Source organism: Oncorhynchus gorbuscha, linkage group LG14, assembly GCF_021184085.1.
Source record: "Oncorhynchus gorbuscha isolate QuinsamMale2020 ecotype Even-year linkage group LG14, OgorEven_v1.0, whole genome shotgun sequence".
Taxonomy (NCBI): domain Eukaryota; kingdom Metazoa; phylum Chordata; class Actinopteri; order Salmoniformes; family Salmonidae; genus Oncorhynchus; species Oncorhynchus gorbuscha.
Genome location: NC_060186.1, coordinates 59,244,394 through 59,257,481, shown reverse-complemented (window position 1 = coordinate 59,257,481; position 13,088 = coordinate 59,244,394). Strand labels below are relative to the sequence as shown.

Below are 13,088 nucleotides of genomic sequence, written 5' to 3'. Positions count from 1 at the left end.
TGTGTGTGTGTGTGTGTGTGTGTGTGTGTGTGTGTGTGTGTGTGTGTGTGTGTGTGTGTGTGTGTGTGTGTGTGTGTGTGTGTGTGTGTGTGTGTGTGTGTGTGTGTGTGTGTGTGTGTGTGTGTGTGTGTGTGTGTGTCAGTCCAAGTCTACTTAGTGCATGCATTTGTGCCTTGTCTTGACCTGCTTCATGTATCTGTGTCTGCATGCACACATTTCTCCCGTCCTCACCTCGTGTGTGTGGAACTGCTCCTTGACCTCCTCCACATCGTCCGACACCTCCTCCTGCACCTGCAGTGAGTCCTCAGCAGAGAGGAGCCAGGTGAGCACCTCCTCCAGGGTGGCCTGGTATGAGTCCAGATCCACCTCCATGCCCACCTCCTCCTCCGTCAGTGTGCTGGGGGTATCCGCCCGGGGGGAGCCGGCTTCCTCCATCTCAACATGAGCCTAAAGATGGAGGGAAAGAGAGGAAGAGAGTGGGTTAAGGGCCAAACACTCATAGGTTATACAGTGGTTTAGTAGGTAAGAGCATGGTGCTCTAAATAATCAACAGTCCCACTCACAAGGTTAAAAACTGTAAATCAAATCACAATATCCATAAATGCTGAGATCCCTTTTGGATGACCTTTTCACAGCATTATCATCACAACCAATCACAATTCGAAACTCTCAATCAAAACACATTCCGTGTGAATGTCATCTTAAAATAGGCCCAGACGACTAGGAGAAGCCTGGTTCTGCTGCATAAGAGGAAGGCAGTTTAGATGGGGGATCAGTGACCCACCCAGGGCCCGGAAGACAAACAGGAGGCAGCCTAGCTAAATAAAGGCCCCAGCCCAGAGCCAGACACTGGGAGGTGTGGTGCCACTAGCCTGGCCAGCCAGGCAGGTCAACCCTCATTCCAGGAATAATACTCTCTGACTAGGCTGAACACAAACACTGTACTGGAGCTGGCTGGGGTAGACGTGGGCTGTGTCTGAAATGGCATCCTATTCCCATTGGGCTGGAGGCAAATGTAGGATGCCATTTTGGACACATTAGAAGAAAATGAAAAGTTGCACACTTATTAAAGTTACAAAGAATGAGATTGAATATAAAATAAATGGTAAATGTTCAATTAACTGAAAACAAAAAAGAGAGAGTGAGAAAGTAGGAGTGAGAGGTGAGAAGTGGTGGCCTGGTCCCTACCAGTGTACTGTACTTTATGTCCCAAGCGGTACTCTGTAGATTGATTCTAACTAATATACTTCCTGATCAGAGAGCCCAGAGCATGCACCAATTAACCAGAGCAGAGGGAAGCCAAGCTGTGTAACAAGTGTGCAATTTCTCTTCACAACCTCTTTCCCTGCTACGTCTGATCTGCTTCCTGACAGCTAAGAAATTATTTGAACAAACTCTTTAATCAATTCTAATTTAGATTTGTACAATTTAGCAGACGCTCTTATCCAGGTCGACTTACGGGAGCAATTAGGGTTAAGTGCCTTGCTCAAGGGCACTGACAGATTTTTCACCTAGTCGGCTCTGGAATTCGAACCAGCAACCTTTCAGATACTGGCCCAACGATCATAACCGCTAGGCTACCTGCCAACTCTAATGTAATGGGGGAGTTTGGAGAGATGGGGGAGTGGGTGATTTATTTAGATAAATGTGGATTAAGTCAGGTAACAGCCTGGCTGTAACTTCTTGGAAGTTATTCCTTATTCAGTGACATTCAACAGCACTGCCAGCCTGGAAATCCAGGCATTAGACAACAAGTGCTACGGGGTATTTTGGGGACAAGAGTCATAACGGAACAACACTTTCATCTGTAACCAGAGATGAATGGAAGAGTAGATGGATAGAAATCAGTACAGCCGCCGGGCGTGCCAAGACAAAGATGAGAGTGATGTTAATAGATGCTAGGACTCAAATCGCCCCAACTCAAACAGACCTTTGTTTTATCCCCATGAAATTACCCAGAATTCTCTGCGGCAGAAAGGAAAAGGTCATTTGTTGAAAATATTCCATGGCATTTGGAGATTTGGAAGAGGCGCCCACATGTTTTAAATGTCTTTGTTAGTGCAGAGCCTGGGAGTATAGGGAGGGAAATACATAAAGAGAGTGAGAGAGAGAGAGAGAGAGAGAGAGCTGTCAGCCTATGGAGCCTGGCTCTACTTATTCACTTTCATGCTATACAATATCTGTGGTTTGGTTGTGGAGAACACTTAGTTATCTCCATATGATATTCTTCAACTGTGTTGCTGCATTCATAGTTTAATGTAATATAGAAGTGTTAATATAGCTTGTAATGCATCACAATCCTCACTGTGAGAAGTTCAGTCCAGGGAGCATAGATTGTTCAATGTTTTCAGCAAGCGAATAACTTCTGATGAGAAAACACAAATTAACGCAATAAACAATGTTATGAGAGTAAAAGTGCAAACTTGTTTTTTAAACTCTGCATTGAAAGCATTAACTAGACTCTAAATCTACATAAAAACACACACAGAAAAGCACAAAGATTTTCCCTGTTCATCCTTCCTTCTGTATCCAACCACCAATATCACTTCCTGTGGGGACAGCATGTGTGCCAGGAAAGTCAACCCTCATTGGACCACTCTAGCCCTGTTAAAATATACTTTTCCAGCGCGCTCTCCAAGTGTGGGAAGTTTTCTTCCGAGGGCAATAAAGACTGGTTTAGGTCCATTCGCCTTCCACCTGGGAGAAGTCCACAAAACACTTAAATTGTGGAAATTAAGAGCATGCCAGGGGTACTTACCCAAATAAATAACATTATTCCCCTGCTAAATTCAGTGATATGTCAGAGAACTGACTGATGTGATAGAAGGATAAAGACTAGCAGTATGTTAGATGTGGCATTGGAAATACATGTCAATTAAATTTAGACAAATTATATATTATTCCCTACTCCTTTGGAGACATTCTCTCTCTCTCTCTCTCTTTAACGTTAAAGGCCATTTTTAGAATGAGGAGTAGGGTGAGTCACTTCCCCGTTCCTACTCTACTCAGGGAGCTCCAGCAGAGCTTTTCATTAGCAGAGTAACTGGGAGTAGACTGGAGGACTGGCGGAGTGGGTCTTTGAAGCAGAGGGGTGACTCATTCTAGCCAGCTACAGTACACAGAGAGAGAAGTAGGGTCTGTCAGCTGAACTCACTCATTCTGATACAGCCAGAGACACTGAGCGAAGATGGGACTGATAGAGTTGGATTCACACCACATTCTTTGTAATACAACTCTAGTTTACGAAGTGCATGTTATACAATGTATGAAGATCGGTTTTAACATCAGCCTGGCCTCTACATCAGCATGGCTCGTGTCAGTTTATTATCATGCTATATTGCCATGTAATACCATCAGCGGTAAACAGCTAATGTAAGCTCTGGCCCGTTGAACTGATTGTACCTGTGCTCTGCTGAGGGCCTTGCTCTCGTCAGGCTCCACCTTGTATCTGCGGGGCAAGGTCTCCACCTCTCTGATGGCTTCCATAGTCACATCTTTAGGCAGGACAGCAAACAGGGACATCACATACATGATGATGGACTTCTTATCTGGCAACTGAACTGCCACGTCTGAGAGCAAAAGGAAGAGGAGAGGAGGAGATGGGGTAGAGGGGAAGGGGGGAAAGAGGAGAGGGAGCGAGACAGATATAAGCGGATCAGACAAGGGGGATTAGGAAATTAAAGAGGGAAAGGGAGGTGAAGGAGCAAACGAACAGTAGGAGAACAATTTCAGGGGAATGATCGATAGAGGGAGAGTGTGTATGTGAGACAGACAGAGAGACAGAGAGAAAGAGAGAGAGAGAGAGAGAGAGAGAGAGAGAGAGAGAGAGAGAGAGAGAGAGAGAGAGAGAGAGAGAGAGAGAGAGAGAGAAAGAAAGATAGAGGCCAAGGCATGCTGTGTAGTTCCACATGGTTCATGTTGGCTTGCTCTACAGGCATAACATAACAGCGTGTGTATACCCAGAACTACACAAACTGAACGTTGCGTGCTAGGACTACACACAAAACCGTGTGTATCCACACATGTAGAGAACAGGACACCTACGGCAAATTTAAGAACTGGTAAAGACATAAAACCGATCACTTGCCCATAAAAACTTAGGACTGTGATATATGTATGTCTGTGAAATGTCAAAATATATACACTACATGACCAAAGGTATGTGGACACCTGGTCGTCAAGGTATGTGGACACCTGGTCGTCAAACATCTAATTCCAAAATTATGGGCATTAATAGTTGGTCCCCTGTCGCTAACAGTCTCCACTCTTCTGGGAAGGCTTTCCACTAGAAGTTGGAACATTGCTGCTATAACAGCCTCCACTCTTCTGGGAAGGCTTTCCACTAGATGTTGGAACATTGCTTCTATTAGCCTCCACTCTTCTGGGAAGGCTTTCCACTAGAAATTGGAACATTACTGCTATAACAGCCTCCACTCTTCTGGGAAGGCTTTCCACTAGATGTTGGAACATTGCTTCTATTAGCCTCCACTCTTCTGGGAAGGCTTTCCACTAGAAGTTGGAACATTGCTGCTATAACAGCCTCCACTCTTCTGGGAATTCTTTCCACTAGATGTTGGACATTGCTGCTATAACAGCCTCCACTCTTCTGGGAATTCTTTCCACTAGATGTTGGACATTGCTGCTATAACAGCCTCCACTCTTCTGGGAAGGCTTTCCACTAGATGTTGGAACATTGCTGCTATTAGCCTCCACTCTTCTGGGAAGGCTTTCCACGAGATGTTGGAACATTTCTGTGGGGACTTTCTTCCATTCAGCTACAAGAGGATTAGTGAGGTTGGTCTCTGATGTTGGACGATTGGCCCTGGCTCACAATCAGTGTTCCAAACCATTTCTGCATGGACCTCACTTTGTGCACAGGGGCATTGTCATGCTGAAACAGGAAAGGGCCTTCCCCAAACTGTTGCTACAAAGTTGGAAGTACAGAATCTTATAGAATGTCATTATATGATGTAATGCTAAGATTTCCCTTCACTGGAACTAAGGGGCCTAACTCAAACCATAAAAAACAGCCCCAGACCATTATTCTTCCTCCACCAAACTCTCCAGTTGGTACTATGCATTGGGGTAGGCAGTGTTCTCCTGGCAAACTCAAATTCGTCCGTCGGACTGCCGGATGGTGATTCATCACTCCAAAGAATGCGTTTCCACTGTTCCAGAGTCCAATATAAGCGAGCTTAACACCACTCCAGCCAACGCTTGGCATTGTGCATGGTGATTGTGTGCGGCTGCTCGGCCATGGAAACCCATTTCATGAAGCTCCAGACAAACAGTTCTTGTGCTGATGTTTCTTCCAGAGGTAGTTTGGAACTTGGTAGTGAGTGTTGCAACCGAAGACAGACGTTTTTTTACGTGTGTCCACATACTTTAGTATATATAGTGTAAGTCTATAGTATACAAACATTGAGAACATCTGCTCTTCCCATGACATAGACTGACCAAATGAAAGCTATGATCCCCTATTGATGTAACTTGTTAAATCCAGTTCAATCAGTGTAGATGAAGGGGAGGATACAGGCTAAATAACTATTTTTAACCCTTGAGACAATTTAGACATGGATTGTGTATGTGTGCTATTCAGAGGGGGAATTGGCAAGACAAAAAAATGTAAAGTGCCTTTGAACAGGGCCTGCTAGTTGGCACCAGGCGCACCGGTTTGTGTCAAGAACTGCAATGCCGCTGGGTTTTTCATGCTCAACAGTTCCCTGTGTTTATCAAGAATGGTCCACCAACCAAAGGACATCGAGCCAACTTGACACAACTGTGGGAAGCATTGGAGTCAACATGGGGCAGCATCCCTGTGGAACGCTTGGCACCTTGTAGAGTCCAATGCCCTGACAAATTGAGGCTGGGGGGGGGGGGGGGGGGTACACCTCAATAATAGGAAGGTGTTCGTTATATACACTACCGTTCAAAAGTTTGGGGTCACTTAGAAATGTCCTTGACTTCCATGAAAACATATATGAAATTAGTTGCAAAACTAATAGGAAATATAGTCAAGACGTTGACAAGGTTATGAATAATGATTTTTAATTTAAATAATTGAGTCCTTCAAACTTTGCTTTGTCAAAGAATCCTCCATTTGCAGAAATTACAGTCTTCTAGTCCTTTGGCATGCTAGTCGTCAATTTGTTGAGGTAATTGGAAGAGATTTGACCCCAAGCTTTGTAGGTGACCAAATACTTATTTTTCACCATAATTTGCAAATAAATTCATAGAAAATCCTACAATGTGATTTTCTGGATTTTTTTTCTCATTTTGTCTGTCATAGTTGAAGTGTAGCTATGATGAAAATTACAGGCCTCTCATCTTTTTAAGTGGGAGACCTTGCACAATTGGTGGCTGACTAAATACTTTTTTGCCCCACTGTAGGCTATATATATATATGATATACACTCTCCTCCATTTTTATTTGTACCTTCAGGGTCCAGTAGTCTCTCTATGGCCAGCTGGTCTTTGGCTACAGTAAAGGCATGGTCCAGTCTCTCCACTGGACTGAGGCTCAGAACCCTGTCCCAGCTCAACACATTGGGCCTGGAGAAACAACACACCAGCAGCATCAAGTCAACATTAAATCAACATTAAATCAACGTCAAATCAAGGCCTCTGTGCTCCAAACAACATTCCCAATGTAGTTTCCTTGCAAAGAACCAGTTATTTTCATAGAATACTCTGTGTGATAGATCCAGTGTTCTGTACATAAGAGTACTTATTGTCTATATACTATTCAACTATTGCTATACATATACTATTCTATTAACGTATTCTTCAGATATACTATATATTCTATCCATAATCTCTATACATCCCATCACATCTATATGTACTGTATCTATACAGTGCATTCAGAAACTATTCAGACCCCAAATTTTACTATGTTACAGTCTTATCTAAAATGGAATGAATCTTTTTTTTAAACTACTCAATACCCCATAATGACAAAGCAAAAACATTTTTAGAAAACACACACTCTGCATTGATGGAAAAGGACCCGTAAGTAAGCATTTTCACTGTTAGTCTACACCTGTTGTTTCCGAAGCATGTGACAAATAAAATGTGATTGATTGATACACACACAGGGTCAAATCCACACGATCTGTGACATGACAGATGTAAAAATGGCGACACGCCACGCAAGCAGTTACCCCGCCATGGCTGCTGTGATCTTTCCCTAGTGACACAGCATTGGGCTGACACCAACACACACACACACAGGGAGAGAGAGAGAGAGAGAGAGACCCTCAGAGCAAACACAGCCAGGGGGCCAGATAGGGCCTCATACACTGCTATTTAGAGCCTCTTTCTCAACTCCAGTGAGGTAGAATTGGACTTGTTTAAATGCTGAGATAAGACTGGTCTGGTTAATGTGTTGAATGAGCTGCTTGCTGCTGGATTTAGGTTAAAGCAGTAGCGTTTAGGGGCAAGATATAGAATTTCACACATTTTACCACCTTCTACACTGAAAATGTTCAGAAAACAAACATTTTCAACATGGCCACTGTCCAGGTCTTGGTATACAGAACGAGACATCTAGACCGGGTATCTCTAACCCTGTTCCTAGAGAGATACTGTCCTGTAGGTGTTCACTCCAACCCTGTTCCTGGAGAGATACTGTCCTGTAGGTTTTAACTCCAACCCTGTTCCTGGAGAGATACTGTCCTGTAGGTGTTCACTCCAACACTGTTCCTGGAGAGATACTGTCCTGTAGGTGTTCACTCCAACACTGTTCCTGGAGAGATACTGTCCTGTAGGTTTTAACTCCAACCCTGTTCCTGGAGAGATACTGTCCTGTAGGTTTTAACTCCAACCCTGTTCCTGGAGAGCTACCATCCTGTAGGTTATAACTCCAACCCTGTTCCTGGAGAGCTACCGTCCTGTAGGTTATAATTCCAACCCTGTTCCTGGAGAGCTACCGTCCTATAGGTTATAACTCCAACCCTGTTCCTGGAGAGCTACTGTCCTGTAGGTTATAACTCCAACCCTGTTCCTGGAGAGCTACTGTCCTGTAGGTTATAACTCCAACTCTGGGGTTTTATTACAGTCAGAAATACTCCTCAGTTTCATCAACTGTCCAGGTGGCTGGTCTCAGACGATCCCGCAGGTGAAGTGTGGAGGTCCTGGGATGGCGTGGTTACACGTGGTCTGAGGTGAAAAGGCCGGGTGTGGAGGTCCTGGGCAGGCAATGTTAAACGTGGTCTGCAGTTGTGAGGCTGTTTGGACGTCCAGCTAAATTTTCTAAAATTGCTTATGGTAAGGAAATTAACATTCAATTATCTGGCTACAGCTCTGGTGGACATTCCTGCAGTCAGCATGCCAATTGAGACATCTGTGACATTGTGTTGTGTGACAAAACTGCACATTTTAGAGTGGCCTTGTATTGTCCCAAGCACAAGGTGCACCTGTGTAATGATCATGCTGTTTAATCAGATTATTGATATGCCACAACTGTCAGGTGGATGGATTACCTTGGCAAAGGAGAAATGCTCACTAATAGGGATGTAAACAAATCTGTGCAGAAATGTAAGAGAAATAAGCTTTTTGTGGGTATGGAACATTTCTGGGATCTTTTATTTCAGCTCATTAAATCGTGGGACCAACACCTTACATGTTGCATTTACATTTTTGTTCAGTATAATAATTATCTGATTGGTAAGCTAAATCATTTTAGTTACAACTGAGGTTGGAGTGAAAACCTACAGAAGTGTAACTCTCCAGGAACACGGTTGGAGTGAAAACCTACAGAAGTGTAACTCTCCAGGAACACGGTTGGAGTAAAAACCTACAGAAGTGTAACTCTCCAGGAACAGGGTTGGAGTGAAAACCTACAGAAGTGTAACTCTCCAGGAACAGGGTTGGAGTGAAAACCTACAGAAGTGTAACTCTACAGGAACACGGTTGGAGTGAAAACCTACAGAAGTGTAACTCTCCAGGAACACGGTTGGAGTGAAAACCTACAGAAGTGTAACTCTCCAGGAACAGGGTTGGAGTGAAAACCTACAGAAGTGTAACTCTCCAGGAACAGGGTTGGAGTGAAAACCTACAGAAGTGTAACTCTCCAGGAACAGGGTTGGAAACCCCTGATCTAAACAGTATACTGTTGGATAGATATACAACCATTAGGGTGACACTGTTGCTACCGGAACATCCCCTGGCCCCCTGACCCTCTGACCTGAAGCGGTGCAGGATGGCGTTAAAGGCCAGTCCGTCGGCCCAGCTGGTGGTGAAGTTGAGCACGTTGACGTGGTCCTGGTAGGAGCGGGTACACTGCCTCACCCAGCTCAGCAGGATCTTCTCACTGTTGGTCTGCTGCAAGTTGGACATGATGTCCTTCATGATGTCTTTCACCTGAGAGGGACCATACATATAGAGAGGGGAGAAACACAGAGGGAAGAGAGACACAGAAACAGGGGAGAGACAGAGACAGAGACACAGGGACAGGGGAGAGAGAGACAGACAGGGGAGAGAGAGACAGACAGGGGAGAGAGAGACAGACAGGGGAGAGAGAGACCGACAGGGGAGAGAGACAGATACACAGGGACAGGGGAGAGAGACAGACAGGGGAGAGAGAGACAGACCGGGGAGAGAGAGACAGACAGGGGAGAGAGAGACAGACAGGGGAGAGAGAGACAGACAGGGGAGAGAGACAGATACACAGAGACAGGGGAGAGAGACAGAAAGAGACACAGGGACAGTGGAGAGAGACGGACCGGGGAGAGAGAGACAGATACACAGGGACAGGGGAGAGAGAGGCCGATGGAGACACAGGGACAGGGGAGAGAGAGACAGACCAGGGACAGGGGAGAGAGAGACAGAGACACAGGGACAGGGGAGAGAGAGACAGAGACACAGGGACAGGGGAGAGAGAGACAGAGACACAGGGACAGGGGAGAGAGAGACAGAGACACAGGGACAGGGGAGAGAGAGGCCGATGGAGACACAGGGACAGGGGAGAGAGAGACAGACCGGGGAGAGAGAGACAGAGACACAGGGACAGGGGAGAGAGAGGCCGATGGAGACACAGGGACAGGGGAGAGAGAGGCCGATGGAGACACAGGGACAGGGGAGAGAGAGGCCGATGGAGACACAGGGACAGGGGAGAGAGAGACAGACCGGGGAGAGAGAGACAGAGACACAGGGACAGGGGAGAGAGACAGATACACAGGGACAGGGGAGAGAAAGACAGACAGGGGCAGGAACAGGGGAGAGAGAGAGACAGACAGGGGCAGGAACAGGGGAGAGGGAGACAGACAGAGGAGAGACAGACAGAAAAGAGAGACAGGGGAGAGACACAGGGACAGGCAAAAGAGGAGGGTTTGTAAGTAGAACACCAATTATACAAGTCCTGTCACATGTCTGAGACGCAGAAAATATTTGCCTATTCAACAGCTCTTTAGTTGATCGTTCAAAGCTACGTCCTCAGTGGACAGTACACTCAAGGCAAACTCATCTCTCTGTGTGCGTGCGTTCACCTGCCAGTGGAGGATAATACTCCAGATGAGACCCAGAGTCAGCTTGTGGTTTCCATCAACAATGTCTGTTCCTCCTATGTTTACCAGATCCACCTGAGTTAGTGAGAGGAAGAGAGAGAGACAACCATCAAAAGGCCAATTAGGATCTGGCTAAAAATACTTGAATTAGTTATAGAACCCATTGCCCTTTATGGTTGTGAGGTCTGGGGTCTGAATTAATCAAATGGAACAAACACCAAATTGAGACTCTGCGTATAACGTAAAACACCAAATAATGCATGCAGAGCAGAATTAGGCTGATACCCGCTAATTTTCAAAATCCAGAAAAGGGCCGGTCAATTCTACAACCTCCTAAAAGGAAGCGATTCCCAAACCTTCCATAACAAAGCCATCACCTACAGAGAGATTAACTTGGAGAAGAGTCCCCTAAGCAAGCTGGTCCTGTGGCTCTGTTCACAAACACACCCCACAGAGCCCCAGGACAGCAACACAATTAGACCCAACCATATCATGAGAAAACAAAAAGATACTTAACACATTGGAAAGAATTAACACAAAAAAAACAGAGCGAACTAGAATGCTATTTGGCCCTTAACAGAGAGTACACAGCGGCAGAATACCTGACCACTGTGACTGACCCAAACTTAAGGAAAGTTTTGACTATGTACAGACTCAGTGAGCATAGCCTTGCTATTGAGAAAGGTCGCCGTAGGCAGACATGGCTCTCAAGAGAAGACAGGCTATGTGCTCACTGCCCACAAAATGAGGTGGAAACTGAGCTGCACTTCCTAACCTCCTGTCCAATGTATTAAGACCATATTAGAGACACATATTTCCCTCAGATTACACAGATCCACAAAGAATTTGAAAACAAACCCAATTTTGATAAACTCCCATATCTCCTGGGTGAAATACCACAGTGTTCCATCACAGCAGCAAGATTTGTGACCTGTTGCCACAAGAAAAGGGCAACCAGTGAACAACAAACACCATTGTAAATACAACCCATATTTATGCTTATTTACTTTCCCCTTAACCATTTGTACATCGTTACAACACTGTATATATACATAATGACATTTGTAATGAAACTTCTCTGAGTGTAATGTTTACTGTTCATTTTTATTGTTTATTTCACTTTAGTTTATTAACTACTTCACTTGCTTTGGCAATGTTAACACATGTTTCCCAAGCCAATAAAGCAGACAGACATCGAGACAGAAAGACAGAGACACAGAGAGGTCAAGATATTAAAAAGTCAAGTCAAAATGCTTTTTATTACCTTCCCTTATAGAAAGTTGAACATGCCGTAATACTCAAGATTAACAACTTGTACCATTAAGCTGCTTTGCGGGCTTTCTTGTGATCCAATAACTAATCTCAGTCTCCCACAGCTGTCCTCACCTCTACAGCTGTAGGCTGCTGTGTGTGGTCAATTGAAACCCAGAAACCCCACATGTAAAAAGTGCTAAAGTGGATTAAAAGTGTCTAATGATATCCCCAACACCCTGTGACACCAGCCTAATCATGTGACAAGCTTACATTCATGGAGTGATGGAGTGATTACAAACACACAGGGGGTAGAATGGAACATTCTGGAACACTATTCCTGGGGTCAGGGGGGCAATGAGTGACCTCTCAGCCATGACCCTTAAACTCTTAACCCCAACCTCCATTAACCCAATCATGCCTGCATTATCACACACACATGTGATACACAGTACAGATACACAGTACAGATAGAGAGATACACAGTACAGATGCACAGTACAGATAGAGATACACAGTACAGATATAGATACATAGTACAGATAGAGATACACAGTACAGATACACAGTACAGACACACAGTACAGATAGAGAGATACACAGTACAGATAGAGAGATACACAGTACAGATAGAAAGACACACAGTACAAATAGAGATACACAGTACAGATACACAGTACAGAAACAGATACACAGTACAGATACACAGTACAGATACACAGTACAGAGAAATACACAGTACAGATACACAGTACAGAGAAATACACAGTACAGATACACAGTACAGAGAAATACACAGTACAGAGAAATACACAGTACAGAGAAATACACAGTACAGATACACACACAGTACAGATACACACACAGTACAGATAGATACACAGTACAGATACACAGTACAGATACACAGTACAGAAACAGATACACAGTACAGATAGAGAGATACACAGTACAGATACACAGTACAGATAGAGAGATACATAGTACAGATACACAGTACAGATAGAGATACACAGTACAGATACACAGTACAGAAACAGATACACAGTACAGAGAAATACATAGTACAGATACACACACAGTACAGATACACACACAGTACAGATAGATACACAGTACAGATAGATACACAGTACAGATACACAGTGCAGATACACAGTGCAGATACACAGTGCAGATACAGATACACAGTACAGATAGATACACAGTACAGATAAAGATACACAGTACAGATACACAGTACATATACAGATAAACAGTACAGATGCACAGTACAGATAGATGCACAGTACAGATGCACAGTACAGATGCACAGTACAGATGCACAGTACA

At 44.5% G+C, this 13,088-nt stretch overlaps 1 protein-coding gene across 6 annotated transcripts in view; it reads right to left on the bottom strand.

Annotated features, from left to right (window-relative positions):
* Window positions 1–13,088, bottom strand: part of utrn (utrophin) — a 392,537-nt gene that overhangs the window by 316,734 nt on the left and 62,715 nt on the right. For all 6 annotated transcript variants that reach the window (XM_046298685.1, XM_046298684.1, XM_046298690.1 and 3 more), the window contains 5 exons: window positions 10,488–10,580; window positions 9,188–9,363; window positions 6,437–6,552; window positions 3,403–3,569; window positions 232–447 (listed from right to left, as the gene is read on the bottom strand). In XM_046298685.1, the coding sequence (XP_046154641.1) occupies window positions 232–447; window positions 3,403–3,569; window positions 6,437–6,552; window positions 9,188–9,363; window positions 10,488–10,580 (768 nt within the window). The remainder of the gene's footprint in view (window positions 1–231; window positions 448–3,402; window positions 3,570–6,436; window positions 6,553–9,187; window positions 9,364–10,487; window positions 10,581–13,088) is intronic.